Source organism: Ursus maritimus, unplaced genomic scaffold (genome assembly GCF_017311325.1).
Source record: "Ursus maritimus isolate PB19 unplaced genomic scaffold, ASM1731132v1 scaffold_7, whole genome shotgun sequence".
NCBI lineage: Eukaryota > Metazoa > Chordata > Mammalia > Carnivora > Ursidae > Ursus > Ursus maritimus.
In genome coordinates this window covers 35,383,620-35,405,704 of record NW_024426885.1, presented here as the reverse complement: position 1 = coordinate 35,405,704, position 22,085 = coordinate 35,383,620, and the positions used below count along the sequence as shown (strand labels likewise).

The window sequence follows — 22,085 nt, the reverse complement described above, 5'->3', positions numbered from 1 at the left end:
CACTATCTGCGAGCTTGAGACCTAGGTCTGTTGACGTTCCAGGGCCTGGCACCTCACCCCCAGGCTTTGCCTCCCCATCCCAACAACAGTCCAATTCTCACTTGGCTCTCAAGACTGGATAGAAGGGTTTTCCCAGTGACAGGATCAGTTTCTCCACAAGACACTATCTCTTGCTTTGTCCGTCACCTCACAGGATGGTGCCTAAAGAGAAGCGCCATGCCAGCCCAAACCCACAATTCCAGGATCCTGGGTTTGTGGGAGTGGGCAGTGGAAACAGCTGTGTCCCCAGTGATGCTTCCCACCTACTCTTACCCTGGGGCCTTCACGTGTCTCAGCACAGAGAGACTGCACTTCTCCACAGCTCAGTGCCGCTTTGCTCACATTGGATCATGAAATGGACGGAACTCTTCCAGGCCTCAAGGGGCAGCACCATCTCCGCGGCCCCCCACACTCACCACCCACCTGCGAGTAAACTACTGAACGTTCAGACATCCTCGGCCTCTTTCCTGGTCTCAACGCCATCCTCCTTGTGTGGGGCCTCATGGCAGGAGACCTCATCTTCATATTGGTCTCTTAACCCATCTCCCTTATCCTATTGTGAACCCGTCTACACAGCTGTCCTGGTCTCACTCTGGCTCAAATGGCTTCATCTCTACCCCCAACCCACACTGCCTACCTGGCCCTCCACGCTGACTCTAACTGACCCAGCGTCCAGGTACTGCTGAAGACCTGCCCTGGGTTCCTCGTCTCCCTCCAACCACATCTGAGCCCCTCTGTCCATGCTGTCCCACCTGCATTAAGGAGGCCCAACTCCACATCCACCCCTGCCGTCCCTTCTTGTTAAATTCTTGCTCTTCATTCAAGGCCCACTCCAAATATCACCTCCTTCCTGATGTCCACCATGGATAGTTTTTTCCTAAGACATTCCTCCAAGGCTTATTTTTCTTATATACCTATCCATACTGCTTGATTTTTAAAGATTGTATTTATTTATTTGAGAGAGAGAGAAAGTGTGAGCACCTGTTGGGGGAGGGGAAGAGGAAGAGGGAGAAGCAGACTCCCTGCTGAGCAGGGAGCCCAACACAGGGCTAGATCCCAGGACCCTGGGATCAGGACCCGAGCCAAAGGCAGACGCTTAACTGAGCCACCCAGGCACCCCTGTATTGCTTGATTTTATTTGGTGGTATGTGTATTTACTCAGAAAAACAAACAAATAAAATGTTTGAAAAAGCAAAAGAGGCCAACTGCCTGCCTTTCCTATTTAAAGAGATTTGCAAAGTTAGAATTTAGACAATGGCAAAGCAAACAAACTGTGATTATGACTAATTGATGATTAAATAAAAACAAAGAGTTGAATTACAGCTAGTTAATGATGAGGAAAATATTACCTTGGGGGGGGGGGGAAATCCATAAAATAGCAAACGTGTTGTTTCTGCCTTTAAGGCAACATCCCAGCACAGACACCGAGAGCTTCAGGGCCTTGGGGCTTCCTCCCTGTTTCCACTAGGACCCATTTCCTTTTAATTTTTTTTTTTTTTTTTTTTTGAGCTTCAGGGCCTTGGGGCTTCCTCCCTGTTTCCACTAGGACCCATTTCCTTTTAATTTTTTTTTTTTTTTTTTTTTGAGCTTCAGGGCCTTGGGGCTTCCTCCCAGTTTCCACTAGGACCCATTTCCTTTTATTTATTTATTTTTTTTTGACCATTGGTTTCCATAAAGAAAAGGTAGAATCACCCTGAACTCCAAAGCTTCAGCACAAAGCCTGGAGCAGCGGATTGACAGAACTCATAAAAGGGACCCAAGGTCACTCAGCTACAACTCAGCACTGCAATCGACAGGGATGATAAGAGGCTTTTTGAAGAGAAAGGCAGTATGATCACCAAGGAGAAGAAGGGAGAGGCGAAGGGAGGGCTACTCAAAACAATCCCATGAAATTCTTTTATATGGAAGTATTTTAAACACGGCTTCTCTTTTTTCTCTTTTTTAAAAGATTTTATTTATTTATTTGAGAGAGAGAGAACGAGCGGGGAGAGGGGCAGAGGGAGAGATGCAGCTCGATCTCAGGGCCCTGGGATCAGGACCTGAGCCGAAGGCAGACGCCTTACCAGCCGAGCCACCCAGGTGCCCCCAAAACTGTTTTTCTATATTGTTCACGATGACGGTGTCAAGGAACAAAAACCATCACAATGTGACACTTAAAAACAATTTACGGCAATCAAAAGCAACTCCACAAATGAGGTTGTCAAATTAAAAAGAAAAGCACAAGAATCCCTGCTTGTATCACATTATCACACTTGGTTTTGTATTACCAGATCCGGTACTTGTGAAAAGGTAAAAGAGGTTGTAAATTAGAACTGAATTAAAATTACCAGGGAAGCATGCTCAGCCTTTTCTCTCTATCCACTGCCTACGCAAGTGCCTGTTCGACTCCTGAGTCTCTCAGTCTGCTGATCAAGAAAATGGGAAGAAATGGGTAGATATCTGGAAGTAGCAATACACAGTCTAGTAGAGCGTTTACACAGAAAAGAAAGAAAACTATTTTGTAGGAGGCAAAAACAGAGCCAAGAAGGCAGAGTTAGGGGCATAAGCGAATGAGATTAGAACCCAAACCGCAAGAAAGGAGGAAAGGGCTGGAGACACTGGAGGGAGGAACCTCGAGTCTGTAGGCTGGCCAAGAAGTGTAGGCACTGGAGAGACAGGTTGGGGGGACAAAGGATCCTGAGAAGGTTTGCTGTGAGCTATGGGTTGGACACCAGTCATTCTTCCAGAGACTCCAGTAGAGTTAGGAGTTATTTGTCTTATCCAGTTGGTACGTACTGGAATGCAAGCATGGGATATTCAGATTACTAGTCTTTCACTAACCATGACCGCCACAGCTTCCCCCACCCCAGCACACTGGACTGTGAGCTTCCAGAAGCAAGGACTGTCAGCTGTTCATCTTTCCGCCCCCTGACATGCCTTGTACGTAAGTAGGTCTCCAATGTTTCTGGAGAAAACCAGCCTCTGAAGAGACTTTACTTCCAGCCTCTGCCCCTGAGGCATCTCACCTGGAACCCTTGGATCCGTCTTCGTCGCTCGGATGATTCCTGTTCTCCTACTTGCAGAGATTCAGTCAATGGCTCCCTTCTGTCCACACTAGAGTTTGCAACTTCAGCATTACAGAATTTGGATGGGGTAATTCTTTGTTGTGGGGGGCTGCCCCTGCATTATGGGATGTTGAGCCGTGTCCGACTAGACGACAATAGGTCCTCCCCTCCACCAACTGTGACAACCAAAGATGTCTCTAAACACTGTCAAATGTCCCCTGGGGCAAAACCAACTTTGGCTGAGAACCACTTGTCTACACTAAAATCCCAAATTCCTGGGGCTGGAATGGGAGAGCCTTCACAATTTGATCTCCAAATCTTGCTCACACCAGAACTTAGCGCCAGCCCAACTGTCCTTTGCAGGAGGCCCCACACTGGTACCTTTACATGAATGCTGTTTCTACTTTCCATTAGCTGTGAACACTTGACTACTTTCAGAGACGTCCTGGAGCCCATATCCTCCAAGATCTTCCCCGATCAGGGTTAGGGTAAGCTCGGAATTATTTTCCTCTGGTTTGAATCCTATAGCTTTTCCTGTTTCCACCTTTCCTTTGCTCTCATTATGAAAAGAGTGAGTGTGGATATGTGTGTGTTTATGTTCAGACTGCCCAACAGAAATAGATGAGGACAGGAAAGACATCATGTATTTTCTGCATCCTTTCAATGCATGGCACAGTTATAAGCAAGAATTTCAAAAGGAGTCTTCCCACACAGAAAGTGACTAAAAATCTGCCTGGTATCAATTTTTCAAAACAGCAGTTATTCCAACTCTCTCACTGGAAATTTCCTGAAGTTAATGAAGGTTTAGGCCAATCATTCCAAATGATTTTCATAATCTATAATTATATATAAAATAAATAATTATAAATCAAATAGAGTGAAATGTAATGAGAGGACAGTCATTTCTTAGACTACGGGACAGCAAACTATGACCTATGGGCCAAATTCAACAGGCAGCCTGTTTGTAAATAAAGTTTTATTGGTACATGACCATTTCATTTGCTTACTTGTGTCTGTGACTGCCTTTTCACTGCAAAGGCAGAGACGAGTAGTTTCAAGAGACCTATGGCTAGCAAAGCGTGACACACTTACTATCTGGCCCTTCAGAGTAGAAGTTTGCTGACCCCTGTCTTAGACTAACAGGAAAACAATACCTAAGCCTCCATACTTAGCTAAAGACCCGGAGGCAAATATCCTTGGATGCTATGTTGGTGAAGTTAGAGAACAGAATTTTGGAGCCTCTGAAGTCTACTGTGATCCGTGAGGACACTTCAGTGTACTCCCGGAGCAGGGCTGTTCTTCTGGGACAGCTAGGAGCAGGAAGGTGTCCTTTGACATGGTTGTTACACATAAAGGAATCTAATATACGAAGAATTTACAGAAGTAAGATTCAGATGAGGTGGGATCTAGACCTAGGGGTGCACTAGCTCACTGGGACTGGGGGCCGCCTTAGTCCCCAGGTCTGTTACCTCTTCTGTCAACTGAAGGGTCCAGACAAGATGGCTGACGGGCAGTCCATGGTTCTCTGGCTGCTCCCGCCCACCGGGTCCACTGAAGAAGAATGCCTCCTCCTCTTACACCCAACACTGCTCTCTCACTAGCACCTTCCATCTTCTCGTTCCAGTTTCTTTGCCCTCAAACAGCTGTAACCGGAGGATGTTGCCTCTGCCTCAGATTTAAAGGAAAATTGGGGGGCGATGTGCTGACAACCCTAAATACCCTGTTGTCTCCTTCCTTCTTTACCATGCCAAACTCACTAGCAAGTGGGTTGCATGTGAAACCCCCATTCCTTCTCACCACTGGCCCTCAGATGCCTGCACCTCCCGCAATTGCTTCAGGGAAAGGCAGGGGCCTCCCAGACAGACTCAGCCACCACATGTTCTCTCCTCCAACGGTGAACGGCGCTTCCTCAAAGCTCTGCAGCTTCAGGACTTGCCTCATCCTGGCATGTCCCCATTCTATCTGCTCTCCCTTATCCCAGGTTGCTTCCTTTTAGCCCCTGTGAATCTGCTCCCTTTCTCAAATGACTTTATCAGCAAAGGACAAGGGCATCAAGAAAGCTTGACTGTATGTAAGAATTAACTGCAACGAACACAACAGTGTCACAAGAATGGGAGCTATGGGACACGACTTGGATGTTGTTTATGGGAAAAGGGTGGGAAACATCACCTTCCTTGTCCATCATACCAAGTGCAATTCCTCAACACATCAGTCCTGTCTTCCAGGCCCTCTAAGTGCCTGACTTGGGCTTTGGGAACTCTGTGGGCTGGAGGACCGGAGTCTAGAGTATCCTGAATTCGAATCTGATCTGCTTAGTAGAAAATAAGCTGGCTACGGAGTCAGAAAGCCCTCTGGGATATGCTCTAAGAGGTTCCATAGCAGGGGCGCGGGGGATAAAAGGAAAATAGTGATAAGTGACCTTACAGCACAAGCTCAGGTCTCTCGGGCCTCTCGGCGAGCTTCAGGGCCTCGTGCATGCCTGCAGCCGACAGCTTGCGGTTGATATTCCGGTACTGACACTGGAGCAGGCTGCGGTAGGTGGTCCTCAGGTCCCGGTTGAAGAAGGCATATATAAAAGGGTTAATGAGAGAGTTTGCATAGCCCAGCCACAGAAATGTCCTCTCCACCCACAGCGGGATGCAGCTGCAGGCCGTGCCGCAGATGAAGGGTCTGGCCGTCGAGAGGAGGAAAAAGGGCAGCCAGCACACGGTGAAGGCCCCGACGATGATCCCCAAGGTGGTGGCTGCTTTCTGCTCCCGCTTAAAGATGGAGATGTTTTTCCTTTCGTGCTTGAGGAGTCTCGAAAGGTTGGCACACTCCTCCACCTCCTTCTGGAGCTTCACCATGCCGTTCAGGGAGCTGATGCCGTCTGGCTCCTCGGGCCGGGGGAAGCCGGGGAACTTGTGCTTGGCGGCGCTCTTCCTGGCGGCCTTGTAAATCTGGTAGTACATGAACAGCATGACGGACATGGGGATGTAGAACGCCACCGCCGTGGAGTAGATGGTGTAGCCGAAATCCTGGCTGATCAAGCACACCTTGTCGTCGTTCACGTTCTGGGCCCAGCCGAAGAGCGGCGGTAACGTGATGGAGGCCGAAAGCAGCCAGACGGAGAGAATCATTTTCGCCATGCACTTCCCATTCTGCCTCACAGGGTACGTGAGCGGCCTCGTGATCCCAAGGTACCTGGGGGAGAAATGGAAAGCGGATGCGTGACTCTGTGATCACACCTGAGCAACCAGAGGCCACACCAGCCAGGTGCCAGGCTTCCTACCCGGCAGCTCCATTCCTCAGGGCAGCCTTTCCAGGGAGGCATCATAATGCCCATTTTACAGAGAGGTAAACTAAGGCTCTGGGATGTTACCTACTTCCGTCCAGGTCATACACTTAGCTAGACGGGCTGCCAGTGTTCAGCCTAGCAGACCTCTGTCTGTAATGCCAGGCCATGCTCTTCTCGAACCTCACAGCCTCTCCTATTCCATGCAGTCAGTGAACCAAAGATTAAACATCCATCCTCCCCCCACAACCACTGCCACCGAAATCAGCCAGGAACAAAATGTCAAGCCTGACGTGGGATGTTGTGACACATCCTCGCAAATTAACCAAGGTCTACCACGCTCTGATATTATGCACCCACTGATCTCCTGGGTTGTCTTAATTCAGGCAGGCTTTTAATTCATTTTAACTTCCCCTTTGCACGATGGTGAGAGCATTTCTTTAAGATCACAGAGATTTGTGAGATATTAAGGAAATCCTAGGGCTTTGGAATGGAAAGTAGCAAGTAATCATTTTTTTTTAAGCCCAGAAAATTCTCACACAAGAGTAATGTCCGAAAAACAATCTATAAAATAAAAACAGCCTACCTCATCTCTCCTCTCCTGAGAAGGATCACAAAAAAGGGGCACAATTCTGAAAAATAGGAGGTAAAGCCAACGTTTTTTCTGTGCTTAGTTCTATATAGAGAATAAATATTTCTCCGTCTCTGTCATCAAGGATTTCCAATGCAAAAGAGATTCAGCAAACAGAAAACATACACAGCAAGATGTTTTTGCTAAATGTTTAATGGTTCTCAGCTTTCCTTTTCTTCTCTGTGTATTTAACGGTCCTAGCTTCTATTCTGGGGAGAATGCAAAGAGCCCGTAAGAAGCCAAGACAGGTAAAAGCTAGTCATTTTGTTGGTTTTTTATTTCATGGATGTATATAAAAGAGACATTCTTAACACAGGAAAAGGAAAGGTGGAGAGCCCTCAAATTACCAACAGGTTATTTTCTGAAAGTCTCTTAGTTGGTAGGTTGGAACTTTAAAAATAATTATCATGTGCTAGAAATAGCCTCACGTGTTTTGCTTAAATTATCCCACAAAAGTCAGAAAAATCATACTCTCACCATGAAAATTAGCATCACTTACAACAAGGCAAAATTGAAATATCAGTAAAAAGGAATCAGCGATATTTGCTTATTCATCGAGAATACTTATTCATTCCTTCAACAAATATTAATTGAGTTTCTTCTGTATGCCAGGTGGTGTTTTAAAAGTTGGGGATATTGCGGTGAATAAAAGAGACAAAAATCTTGAAGGCAGGCACTTGGGGAAATCCTGTTGGGTTGAACAGGGTGGGGGGATGACTCCTGGTAATGCAGAAAGGGCTCCTGATTCTTTCCAAGGATTCAGGTGTTAGTGGAATGGGTTCATTTTACAACCTCTAGGTCCCTTTCCTCAATCAAGCTGACCTACAAGCACTGTCCCTAGGTTTATCAGGCAGAACTAGGATTAAGTTTTGGCTCCCAAACAGAATGAAGGATGAGAAAGAGGGCGGTTCTCAAGAGAACACAAGAATTAGAACTGAAGAGGAGGGGAGAGAAGAAAAGAAGGGAGCAAGGGAGGAAGAGGGGAAAGAGAGAGCAAGGAAGGGAAATGCAGAGTAGACTTTGCTGTTTGGGAATTATCTAAAATTATCTGAGTTTTAAGTTGTGGAAAAATTTTTAAGAAAATTAAAACATACACACGCACGCACGCACGCACAAACAGTACATAAGGAAACCCTTGAAGCAAGGTGTTGGAACTGACTGGAAGCCTACAGTTAAGTTGATCCCTGCTCTGAGATGTTCCATTTCTATTTTTCTTTTTTCTTTCTTTCTTTCTTTTTTTTTTTTTTTTTTTTTTTTTGCTTTGGTTCAAGCTTTTCCTGCTGGAATTGCTTTGCAGACCTGTCTTTTCAAATCTCATATTTGCTCTCTATCAACTCCTGTGGATGGACGTAGCCTTTTGGCTTCTTCCTTGTTTCCCAGTTCTCCCAGCAAGTCTTTGCCAGGACTTGGATTTTGATTATCTTCTCTCTTTGCTTGTAGCCACAGGCACAAGTTGCTTGTTCCCAAGCCTGGATCTGGCTTCCTGGATACTAACCCAGGCAGGAGGTCCAACGGTAAGAGACCAGTTTCTCCAATTCCCCAGGTGGCCACCAGATGGCATTGTGAGACCATCTCTTACACCTACTTACTGGGGGGGTTGGGATGTGGGTAGTTAGGGCAATTGGTGTTTATTGGAAGGAGGAAGTAGGATCACTCTCCGTGAGAAAAGTTATATTTTATTTGCGGGGTTATACAAAAAATTAGCAAGCCTGGAGTTCACAACCTCGTAAACTCCTATTCTTGAGTAAGTTGGTTCAGTTTTCCCTTCCATCCTTCACAGACCTTTACTCAAACAGGGAATTCTATCTTCAGGCTTAATTAAATTCAGTCTTTCTTCTGTGCCCATAAATAATATGGAATTCACGAAGATTAACCCTGAGAGATTGAGTACCCAAGGACATCTCACAATATTAAACAATCTCATGAGCACAGCATGCTTATTCATATTCTAATATACTTAGTCTGACTTATATTGCATTTCAGTGATGTGGTCAGCCCATATTTGGCCCTTCTTGGATGTATAAATTATATTCCATAAACTCCTATTCTAGACTCCATTCTCTAGTGGCATCAAGTCATGTCCTACAGTAAGGCAGTTATAGTTAACTTTTTTAGTCTCCTGGGTACACCTGGTGAGACTTTTGAAGGCGAAAATCAACCGAAGGATGACTTTAAAAAATATGAGTGCTCATTAAAGTGTCTGGAAATAAAATAAATAAACAAAAGTCAACAGTTTTTTAAAAAATCAATAACAATTAGAAATATTATGAAAGGAAATAACTATTCACTGCAACAATCAAGGAATTAAAATGTCTAGATAAATGTTTTAAAAGCCACAGCCTACATGAAGAACACATGTTTTAAATGCCTACTGAAAGAATGAAGAAAATGCTTGAATCCAGAGGGAAATTTTTAAAAAACAAAACCCAGTATTATAAAAGTGCCAATTTCCCCTCAATTATTCTAAAAATAATATACAACTCTACTGGAAAATTCCAGCAGGACTTTTCTTCATTTGACCAAATGATTTTTTAGTTCATCAAGTAAATATGGAAAAAGCAGAAAATCTGAAAAAGAAGAAGATTGAAGGGATACTCTTCTATTAAAAAAAAAATAGTATAAAGCCACAGACACAAAAACTCAGTAATGACTCAGAAATAGACAGGTTAAGTGAATAGAACAGAGCACAGAAACAGATTCAAATATATAAGGGAATAATACAAGAAAATGAGTCCGTTTAAATCAGTAGTAAAATGGTGTATATATACGCCAAGTCTGACAATTGGCTAGCAATTGGGCTAAGTAAAAATAAAACTGGCTTATGTTTCTCCTTATTCAAAAATAAATCCCAGATGGATCAAAGATTATCATGTAAAAAAGTTAAAATCTAAGGCTACTATGAGGAAACATGGGGGAGTATTTCTGGAAGGACAATGCTCATTCTTAACTATGATACAAAAGCTTAAAACTACAAAATGACAGAGTGATTAAATTTTTGACAAGAACTTTATACACAAAAACAAGTAAATGATGTTTAAATTAAAAATCACTGTGTGCAGAGTTAAAAGTCAAATGACAAATTCTGAGTCCAAATAACAATATGTCAATATTCACAGATCTCTTACAGGTCAATACGAAAAAGACAACCATCCCAATAAAAATGCTGAAGCAATTAAACAAAGAGAAATAAGAACATCCAATAAGCGCTTGGAAATATGTGCGATTTCATTAATAATCAGAGGGATGCAAATTTTTAAATGATTTTTGGGCATCTGTCAATTTTTAAGAAAGACAAAAGCCAATGTTGAGGAAAGAATGAAAAAACAAGCACTCTTTATTATTTTGCTAGGGGGAGCTGCAACTGGGATGACAGTTCTAGAGGGCAGTTTGGTAAGGAATATACACCAACGTTTACCTTTTGGCTCAGCAATCAGACTCCTAGGAATTTAAGAATATATCTGTACAAATGCAAAATGATTAATGTGCAAGGATATTAACTAAACACATAATAGAGCAGGAAAGCTACAGTGTAAATATCAATAGGTTAGCTAAAGTAGGGCACATATGCATGCATGTATATACAGATACAGGTATGGATATGGATGTAGATAAAGTAACCACTAAAAATTATGACATACATATGTATTTACTGACAGGAAAACACAAAAAAGTGGATAGAAAACAATGTCTAGTCCTAAAAGACAAGTAACAGAACGTCATATATTGTATTAATCTTTTTATATAAAACTAGGTGTTGCTATGAGTGTGTGTGTGTGTGTGTGTGTGTGTGTGTGTGTGCGTGTGTGCATGTAGTGAGATGTCTAGAAGAATATCTACCAAATGTGAATGGTACTTTTATCTGAGTTGGAGAGATTTGAGTAGTTTAAAATTTTTTCTTTGGACTTGGGACTTTTCTATGCTTAATTTTTGTTAACTTTATGTAAAAAAAAAAAAGGACATTTTAATTTCATTTTAATTCTGAGAATAAAATAAAAGATTAAGGAGGATTCTGTGATTCCTAAGCCACCTAAGTGATTTTGGCAATACAGATGATCTGGTTCATAAAATCTTTAAAAAGCTGCTAATTAAATCTTAGATTGTTTTATTTGATAAGCTTTCCAAAAATGTTTTATTACATTCATAAATTCACACAAAGGAAACAGAACTCACTGGCATTTAAAATCCCATAATTAGTATATAAAGTAATATTGGTATTCAGGGAAGTGTTTGTCCAAATTATACATTCGTTCTCAAATAGTATAAATTTGTTCTCTCGTATAGTATAAATCTTACCTTGGGGGGGCAATCTAGATTGATTCCGAAAATTCCCTAATATGCATGGTTAATATTTGTCACACTACATTTTCTGAACATTTACGCTCAGTGTTAATTAAAAAGCAGGGTGCTTATAAAGCCTTCAGAATTTAACTTTAAAATGCATACAAATGTTAAAATACAGTAAATCTCAGAGACAAAGGCACCAAGGTATTGTATAATTGAGAAATATACGCAACCCACAACAGGGGCTTTATTAAAGAAGGGGTTCGTAGAAAAAAAGGGTTAGGGAATTATAATCTACATAAAGAGGGATTAGAAAGCAAATGAATTCTGCTGCCTGTCTTCCATTCTAACTCTATAGAAATTATAGGTAATGGTTCTTCAATGAAATGGCTTCTCCTGAGTTCTGCTGCTATGGAATAATAATTTTGAAGGTAAAAGAAAAGGGAGAGAATTACTCTTTGGCAAGTGTTAGGCTTGAAAAAGGTCTGCACACTGAGCACACCATTTCTGTGAGAAATCCTCCCTCACAGGTGAAATCTGCTGGAATCTCCAGCCCAAAGTTGTCAGAATATCAGAATCACTGAGAAGCTTTGGAAACCTGCAGCTTCCCAGACCGCCATCCACAGACTCTCTTTCAAGAAAAGTCTAGAGGCCCAGGGCTTTGTATTTAGGACTGTTCCTTATCCCGTGTACTGCTGTCAGTCGCCTTCCCTTGTTCAATCACAGCGACCTTACTTTTGTATGAAGGACTTCACTTTTTCATTTTAATCGTTTGCTTCCAGTTGGGCGCAGCAAAAGCATCATGAGCCGTGTCTCCGTTATGCCAGCTGTTAGTTCTGTCTCCCAGTGTTGCCAAATGCAAGTGAGATAAGCACGGTTTTTATGTCTTAATCAAGTTGTAGATTTGTTTTTTAAATGTACAGAATACCACAGGGTTTTGTAAACCTTTTTGACAATAAGAAATAAGAACAAATATTTCTTATAATAAATACATTTTCCACAGTCACTCAGCACACACATATTTATGTATATAAATAAGAAATTGAGACACATAAATGTGCATATATAAATGTAGGTACAGAAACATAGGCATGCATATATTTATGTATTATGAAACTGAAACAACAGTTTCACAATACCAACTTACCATTATAATTTGCATTTCACTCTCTTCTATTCTACTACAGATTTTTAAAGTGTTGGTCTTAATGTACTAAATTGATTTCATGACCCAATAATGGATCATGACCCAAGGTTTAAAAATTACTGGCCTTCAATGAACATATGGGAAGGTGTTAAATATCATGAGTCATCAGGGGAAATGCAAATTGAAAGCACACTGAGATGCCACCATCAGAAGGGTTACAATTAAAAATGATGGTGATTCAAACTGGTGCAGCCACTCTGGAAAACAGCATGAAGGCTCCTCAAAAAGTTAAAAGTAGAGCTACCCTACGACCCAGCAACTGCACTATTGGGTATTTATCCAAAGGATACATAGTGATTTGAAGGGGCACGTGCACCGCAATGTCCACAACTGCCAAAATATGGAAAGAGCCCCGATGTCCATTGATGGATGAATGGATAAAGAAGATGTGGTATATATATACAATGGAATATTACTCAGCCATCAGAAAGAGTGAAATCTTGTCATTTGCAGCGACACGGATGGAACTAGAGGGTATTACGCTAAACAAAATAAGTCAGAGAAAGATAAATACCATAGATTTCACTCATATGTGGAATTTAAGAGACAAAACATGAACACAGGGGAAGGGAAGGAAAAATAAAATAAGAGGAAAACAGAGAAGGAGGCAAACTATAGGGAACTGAGGATTGCTGGAGGGGAGGTGGGTGGGGCGATGGACGTAACTGGGTGATGGGCATTAAGGAGGGCACTTGAAGTAATGAGCACTGGGTATTGTATGCAACTGATGAATCACTGAACTCTACCTCTGAAACTAATAATACAGTATATGTTGATTAAATTAAATTTAAATAAAATTTTAAAAAATAAAAATGATGATGATGATGGGGGAGCCTGGGTGGTTCAGTCAGTTGAGCATCTGACTCTTGATCTCAGTTCAGGTCTTGATCTTAGGATTGTGAGTTCAAGCCCCGCGTTGGGCATGGAGACTACTTAAAAAAAAAATCTTCTAAAGAAATTAAAATGATGATGGTGATGATGATGGTAAAAACTACAATACTAAGTGTTTGGTGAAGACAGGAAGCAATTGTTTTTCTCATATACTGCTGGTGAGAGTATAAATTGATGCAGTAACTTTGGGAAACTATTTTTTAACATCTATTAAACCTGAATAAATAAATAAATAAATATTTTTATATTTTTTTAAAGATTTATTTAATTTAGAGAGGGAGAGAGTGGGGGGAGTGGGGAAGGGCAGAGGGAAAGGGAGAGAGAATCTCCAAGCAGACTCCATGCTGGGTGTGGAGTTGGACGTGGGGCTCGATCCTAGGACCCTGAGATCATGACCTGAGCTGAAACCAAGAGTCAGACATTTAATCAACTATGCCACCCAGGCGCCCCTATATTCTTCTAAGTATAAAATGAACATTCATGAAAATACCAAAATACATGTATAAGAATGTTCATAGCAGTATTAATGGTAATAGCCCCAAATGAAACCAACCCATTCCACAAGAATAAAATAAGTACAGTTCCACAATAGAAGAATGGGTACATACATTGTGGGATAGTCAGGCAGTAAATTCTATAAAACAACAAGAGTGAACGAGCTACTGCTCAATGCACCACCACGGATGATTGTCACAAACATCACTTGCAGCTAAAGCAGTCAGAAAGAAAAAAATAACACACAGTTCAAAACCAGGCAAAACTAACCTCTGGTGATAGACCCCAGAATAGCAGCTACCTTGAGAGGACAGGGGATGTTAATGAGTAAAAAGGAGTCTCAGGAAAACTTAGAGTTCCAGAACTGTTCTATTTCTTTAGCTGGGTGTGTTACACAAATACATTCCCTTTGTTGAAATTGAGTGAGCTGTGCAGTCATGATTTGGCAGTGTTTGGAACGTAAATAAACAAAGTTAATTTTAAAAATTAAAAGTAAATTTTTAAGAACTTACCATTTGCCATTAACCCATATGTGGACCTGTTCCCTAAAACCATGGTTATAATGGGGTTCCACTACACTTTTCAGCCATTTTCATCAGTGTTTCCAGGCTGTAATTACAGTTAGGACCAGTGAAAATCTAGATTCCCCATTCTGACCCCATTATTGAGGAAGAAAAGTGGGCAGAGGAGAGGGGGAGAAAAGACAGCAACAAAACTCAACGGAATGTGGAAACAGAATAACAAAATCTTCCTCTTTGAAAAACTAAATTATAAAATAAAAAATGATAGTTTCCCTTTAGGGAGAAAATCAGGCTTACTTAAAATAAAGCAAATCACTTAAAGTTAAAAGTACTTGTTAAAAATGCATATATACTGTATTAGTTTATTGTTGTTACATAATTAATTACCACAATTTGGTGGCTTACAATAACACCAAATCTGTAGGTGTTCTCACAGTTCTGTAGGTCAAGAGTCTGGACACAGCTCGACTGGGTGCTCCAGTAAGGGTCTCACCAGGCTGAAACCAAGGCGTTGGCCAGGGCTGAGGTGTCATAAGAAGGGAACTCTGGCAAGCATACGTGGCTGTTGGCAGATTTCATTTCCTTGTAGCTGCAGAACCCATAAAGGTTGCACCTTCAAGGCCAGCAGGGCAACACCTGCTACATTCTCAATCTCTCTGATCTTTAAATCCTCTTTGAAAAGGGCTCACCTGGTTTGATCAGGCCCACTGACATTGAGGGGGGAGGAATTACACAGGGCATACACACAAGTAAAAAGAGAATCTCAGGGCCGTCTTAGAATTCTGCCTACCACGGATACTTGGTGATAACAGAAGCTAAGGATACAGGAAATTTCCCACCAAGTGAGCTTAACAGAGACCTTTTTGCTACCTACTCAAGCTGAGACAAACCTTCCAGTGAGACTAATCTTGTCTGTACTCTATCACGAGGCAACTGTTTTCTGCTGAATTTTTCCATCGTTCATTACTGTCAACTCAACGTTTAGCTACCTAATATGTAAAATTCTATATCTATCAAGAACTATCGAAGGATTTTTTAGATAATTATAGAAAGTCATGAAAATAAATAATGTAAGAGAATAGTGATCCCTGAATTATACTTGGTGTTTAATTACTTCAGTTGTATCTGAACTTACAGCAAAGTCTGAATTTTTCCACCAAAGAATCTTATTCCTCAGAGAAAGAGAGAAGTGGAAAGGCAGAGTGAACCAAAATTTTACCAACCACAATAAAACAAAGGAATGGCATAAAACTTTATTTAAAATTTTAGAAGATCACAGGCAGGGAAAATATATATATTGTTTTATGATAGTACAAAGTGGCTTCTAATTCCATACTACTCCACAGAAGCAGCTGAAGAAAGAGGAAAAGTGAATTAAATCCTAAAATGTCTGATTAATATTATTTGAAGTAAATTTGAGGTGATGAGGAGCCAATGTAACGAAAAGCCATGAAAGCCATCAAGAAGAAAAGCCCCAGGGGCGCCTGGGTGGCTCAGTCCTTAAGTGTCTGCCTTCGGCTCAGGGTGTGATCCCAGAGTCCTGGGATCGAGCCCCACATCAGGCTCCTCCGCTGGGAGCCTGCTTCTTCCTTTCCCACTCCCCCTGCCTGTGTTCCCTCTCTCACTGGCTGGCTGGCTGTCTCTGTGTCAAATAAATAAATAAAATCTTTTAAAAAAGAAGAAGAAGAAGAAGAAGAAGAAGAAGAAGAAGCAGCAGCAGAAGAAGAAAAGCCCCAGAATATCATTTTAGCCAAGGTAAGCAGGAGCACCCAAATCTGTTATCTTTTAAGAAACTGGGCTGAAATGCAAGATACACCAAGGTCCAGAACGTGGGTCATGCTTAGCTTAGTGGAATGTGCTCTGATATAGGACATTTAATAAGAATTCCAAACAAAAAACAGTCCTCCACTAAGGGCTTTTCACTCAGCGGCAGTAGTCCACTCCCTTCCCCTCCCCCAACCCTACACATTCAGGCTATATAGAAAAATAGATATAATAAATAGTAGCTTAAAGGAAGAAAAATAACTGATATCAAATAAAGCAGAATGTCAAGGAGAATTCAACCACATGATGTCAGAACAAACACTAAGATTTACGTAACTCATGTTAAGAATGAGCCAAATGGAAAAAAAATGTTACGGCAACTATACAAACATACTACAATAATAACAGTGAAAGAAGAAAGCAACAGAACACGCCTAAAATTGTTTTAAAACCAAATTGAAAAGAAAGCACACCCTTAGATTAGAAGAGATTTTCTTACAAATACTTTTCACTGCAAAGGACCTCGACAAGTTCATCTGACCTTTGAACAAGGCAGGAGTTAGAGGCGCTGACCCTCCATGCAGTCAAAAATCCATATTAACTTTTGATTCCCCAAAAACGTAATTACTCATAGCCTACTGATGCCCAGAAGCCTTACTGATAACATAAACAGTTGATAAGCACATATTTTGTATGTAATATGAATTATATACTGTATTCTTACAATAAAGCAAGCTAGAGAAAATAAAATGTTATGAGAAAATCATGAGAAAGAGAAAACACATTTACAATGCTGTACTAATCTTTAAAAATCCACATGGAAGTGGACCCATGCAGCTCAAACCAGTGCTGTTCAAGGGTCAGATATATACATAATCACTGAAGCAGGGCCTGAAAGGTGAGATGCTGAAACAGCAGAATGAGATAGAAAAAGAGACTACAGAGTTAAGGAAATAACTTGAGGTCAAAACACCACCAGTTCAGATCTAATAGATAAACTAGAAGCAGCTAGGAATAGAATAAACACAGGTGAAAAGCAAATCAGTGGCATGAAGGGAAGGCTGGAGGTAAACTAAACAGTGCAGAGGGGGAAATGTATTCACATAATTAGAGAGAAGATGATGGACAAGGAGGACACACAAAGATAATGCAACATAAGGATAACTGGTGCTCCCGAAGAAACAAAAGAACCCAACAAACAAAGTGACAACAACACAATGTCAATTAGAGGAGCAAAATGTAAAAACTATACAGAGACATAATATAGGATATTTTCCTTAAATGCATGAAAGAGGTGAATGTCATGATCAGAAGGACATACAACACAGCTGGGAAAAGTGACCTAGAATTATTATCAACAAGACCTATCCAGGTAAAGTTACTGAACTTCAAGACATGGAAAGACATATATAGGCATCTGGAATAAAAAAAAAAAAAAAGAAATCAAGTAATGTCCAAGGGGAAAACAATCAGACTGATTCTCAATGGTATCACTCCATGATGGAACATAACACAAAAATGTCCAGAAAGATGTGAATGTGCAAGAACATAATATGTGTTACTTAAGGTTATAAAGTCAACAAGTGGACATTCTCAAACATGAAAGAATTTGGGGACTATAGCACCCATAAACTCATTTGGAGGGCAGGGGGACAAAATTCATCCAACCAAGAAAATGAAGAATTTAGAAACAAAGAAACCATGATTACCACTGAACCTGTTTAAATGTAGAACTAACACCTGTGGGAATTATATTAGAAAAACAGAATGTAAATTTTACAAAGTAAAAATAGCAGAAGCCACAAGAATCAAGAGCTGAGGAGAGTGGTGTAGAATACAATGTTAGAAGACTTATCACTTCTTGGGGCGCCTGGGTGGCACAGCGGTTAAGCTGCCTTCGGCTCAGGGCGTTATCCCGGTGTTGTGGGATCGAGCCCCACATCAGGCTCTTCCGCTATGAGCCTGCTTCTTCCTCTCCCACTCCCCCTGCTTGTGTTCCCTCTCTCGCTGTCTGTCTCTATCTCTGTCAAATAAATAAATAAAATCTTAAAAAAAAAAAAAGACGACTTATCACTTCAACTTTCGTGGTAGGGAAGAACTGATACTGTCTATAAAACATATAGTTTCTATAAATCCAACTTCTTGATCATTGCGTATTTTCCCCATAATCATCATGCAAGAATAGTAATCTTTTAGGAATTAATAGCCCTTACTTTAAGTTTGTATTTCCTTCATTTTAATTTTACTTTTCTTTTAAATTCAAGTAAACTTTGTTTTAATATTTTGTTAGAATAACATGTATAATGTGATTTCCTTCTTATAATTTTTCATCTATCAACCTTCTGTCTAACTGTTGAATCAGCCAACCAGAGGGCCAGCCGTCCTTCTACGTGGACAGAAGCATAAGGAGACCTCTAAAATGGTACTCACCGAACGTTAACACTTGTTTTTTCTTTCTGCACGGGGAGAGTTTAGACAATTTGTTGCTTTCTTATTTTTGCTTTTTATAATTGCTTGAAATTTTTATGATGAGCACACATAATTTTCAAAAAATTATTTCTCTAAAATAATGAAAGTCCTTTTTAAAAAAAAAATAATAATGGTTTCAGGGGCATCTGGGTGGCTCAGCCAGTTAGTTAAGCAACCTGCTGTTGATTTCAGCTCAGGTCTTGATCTCAACATCGTGAGTTCAGGCCCTGAGTTGGGCTCCATGCTGAGTGTGGAGCCTACTTAAAAAAAATAAAATGGTTTCAGCCAGTAATTTCATTCATCTGCCAGTTGGTTCTTCTTTACAGATCTCTCTACAAACTTGGCAAGTTTGGGATTGACTGCTGATTTAACTGTACTCAATTTCTCAGAAAATTTTGCAAATTATCTCTGCACTTTAAATTCTCATTAACTTCTTGAGTTGTGAAGTACATCTTGGGAGGAAGCCAATTCTAGGCATCCTAACCGTCTAATCTAATGAGCTGTGGTGGGCTACATGTGGCTATCTATTCTTTGCTGTTCTACCTTGCCTTTATTCTGGGCTAGCCTTGTGACTTGCTTTACCCACAGAGAGTGGGGTAAGTGATGTGTGACTTCTGAGGCCAAGCCTTAAGAGATCTGTAACTTCGGCCTTCACAGCTTGGAAAATCCCCTCTTGGAAGCCCACCATGCTGACAGGAAGACCACGCTAAGCATGTTTTTTTAAAAAAGCACCTTGTAAGGAGCACTGAGGAGTCGGACATGTGAGTAAAGCTTTCTTGGATCTTCCAGTCTGGCCCAGACACCAGCTCAGTGCAGCCAAATACATAATCCCTTATGATGCCATTTGATGTCAATGAACCACCCACGTGAACTCTACCCAAATTCCTGACCACAGAGTTTGGAACAATAATAAAGTTACATGGTGGTTTCTTAGGCAACAACAGATAACTGAGACAGTACTACGTCATATTCTCCTAATTAATACGTGATCTCAGAAACTGCATTTGCTGACAAGCACTTCACCTCATTCTTAGGAATGAACTACCACCAACTCCACTGCTTCATCTTGGCATCTGCAGCCCCTAAAAATGAGCCACGAACACTGACTAGCGTTTGAAGCAACTTCATTTCATTCTCTGCCTTCTTTCACTTTGACTTCACCTTAACTGCTTCATTTATTCATTCAAAGAATACATCCTGAGCACCTACACTAGGGTGGGTACTGTTCAAGGACGGGGGCTACAGCGGTGAATAAAACAGACGAAAATCCATGAAGCTTGAATCAAAAAAATGAAACAAATGAACAAACAAAACCAGGAACAGCATGATAAATACGGAGAACAAACTGGCAGTTGCTGGGGGAGGAGGCTGATGGGTGAAACAGGTAAATGGGATTAAGAGGTACAAACTCTATAACTTCTCAGTTACGAAATAAGTAGGTCCTGGGGATGAAAAGCACAGCATGAGGAACAGAGTCAATAATGTTGCAATAGCACCCACAGTGACACATGGTAAGTACATTTATTGGGGTGAACATGGCCTAATGTACAGAATTGTGGAATCACTATGTTATACACCAACTATATTTGTATGCCAACTATACTTCAATAAAAATAAATAAATAAATGATTTTTAAAAGATCTCTGGAGCTTACAGAGATCATAAATAACTAAGTAAAAATAGGCAGTAGGTCAGATCATTGTAAGTACAATGGAGAAAAACAAAGTAGGGGAGGGGAACAGAGAGCGGAGGATGGGCTGGGGACAACCTGCAGCACAGTGTGCACTGTGGTCCCTGAAATGTGGTGGCAGGCTGCCCAGTCTGTCTTGAAAGGTTCTCTGCCCTCAACCTCCGTGGCCCTGCCTTCACCCACCTCCTTGCCTTAGGCTGCACAGAGAAGCGCCATCTTCATGTAGCGGCTTGACCATAGTCAACGTCTGGCTAAAATGAAAACTGTTGAAACCCTGCATCAGGCAGATCTGACTTGAACTCTCGCTCTGTCCTTTTCACTAGCTAGAGTGCTATGAATGGGATACTCAGTCATCCAGAGTTTCTGCTGCCTCCCATGGCAGAAAGGGGGGAAGAATGGAGTCACTGTGATGGGGAAATGAGAATGTGTATGTCAGGTTTTCACACCACCCACTACCTAGCAGACACGCAAAAACTAGAGCGGACTTCCTGCCCCAGAATCCCATTTTAAAGAAAGGAACTGGCAAATAAGGCTGCAACCTGAGTCGATCCCATGGGAGAGAGAGTGAGAGGACATACAAAGCATCTGGGAAAGGAAGAACAGAAAGGGGTTATGCCCCCCACACGGGAAACTAGCAGTGCAGAGAAGGTGTTTGTGGAATTTGTTGGTGTGAGAGCTAGCTGGCCTTGAGCTGGTGAAGTAGCTGTATGAATAGAGAAAAGACAGAAGTAGAAGACGTTGTTGAAACAGAGGAGATAGAACTTAGAAATGGTTTAGCAAGGACTGGGGGTAAAACTGGACAAAGAGAAAGGAGGAGCTGAAGAAGCTCATCAGTTTTCAAGCCAGGCTGACTGGGAAGATGGTGGGGCCATTAACTGAAATAAGCGGTCCTCAGTCTACTGTGATCCACCTTCCCACCTAAGAGGCCTCTGAGGCAAACCCCACTGGGATCACCGATGACCTCTCCAGATCCAGTGGACATCACTCCATCCTCATCATACTTGATGGCTCTGCAGCCCGCAGAATGCACTCACTGCCTCCTTCTTGAAACTTCCCTTGGTTCAGTACTGACAGACTCCCCGAGCCCTCCCACGCCTCTGGCCCACTCTTAACCAATCTTCTTGGCCTTCTTGGCCTCCACTATGGGGCCTTTATGATTTGGAACTCCTCTAGGCTGGGTCCCAACCCCCCTGTCCTTCTGACTCTGTTTTCTTTGGCTGTCCCTATCTCTTACCAGTGTTTTAAAATCCCCCATTGACTGAAAATCTGCAAATTTGAGTCCCCAGCCCAGACTTCCCCATGGAGCTCCAGACTCACAAATCCAACTGCCTCCTTCCCATCTCTACTTTGATATTTCTAAAGCATCTTATTCATTCCTTCATCCAACAGACTTTTGTGAAACACCTTATGTGGGTCTGGCACCATCTCAGTGTGTCCAAACATATCATCATCTCCACAAACTGAGTCTCCTATTTCCCCAACTTAGTGAATCCATCTAAGGGTGCGGTTCAGGAACCTGGGAGTCATCCTGGACTGCAGGATCATTCTCATTCATCATTTCTCCTAGGTATTAACCTAGTCCTGCCCATTTTGCCTCCTCAGTAGCTCTAAAGCCTACCTACTTCTCTCTGCCTCCACTGCCACCATTCTAGAATCACTATCTTGCCATAGATTACTGCAGTGGCCTTTAAATTGGCCTCTCGTATCTATTCTTCTCTTTCCTAACCCATTCCCCTCATGCACCCAACATGAACTTTGCTTTTTAAAAATTTTTAATGT

At 41.6% G+C, this 22,085-nt stretch overlaps 1 protein-coding gene across 2 annotated transcripts in view; it reads right to left on the bottom strand.

Moving 5' to 3' along the window:
* HTR7 (5-hydroxytryptamine receptor 7) overlaps window positions 1-22,085 on the bottom strand; it is a 76,380-nt gene that overhangs the window by 2,281 nt on the left and 52,014 nt on the right. The window contains exon 2 of one of the 2 annotated variants that reach the window (XM_040624500.1): window positions 5,503-6,266. In XM_040624500.1, coding sequence (XP_040480434.1) covers window positions 5,504-6,266 — 763 coding nt within the window. In that variant the 3' untranslated portion in view covers window position 5,503. The remainder of the gene's footprint in view (window positions 1-5,502; window positions 6,267-22,085) is intronic. The other variant, XM_008696348.2, reaches the window with a different exon arrangement.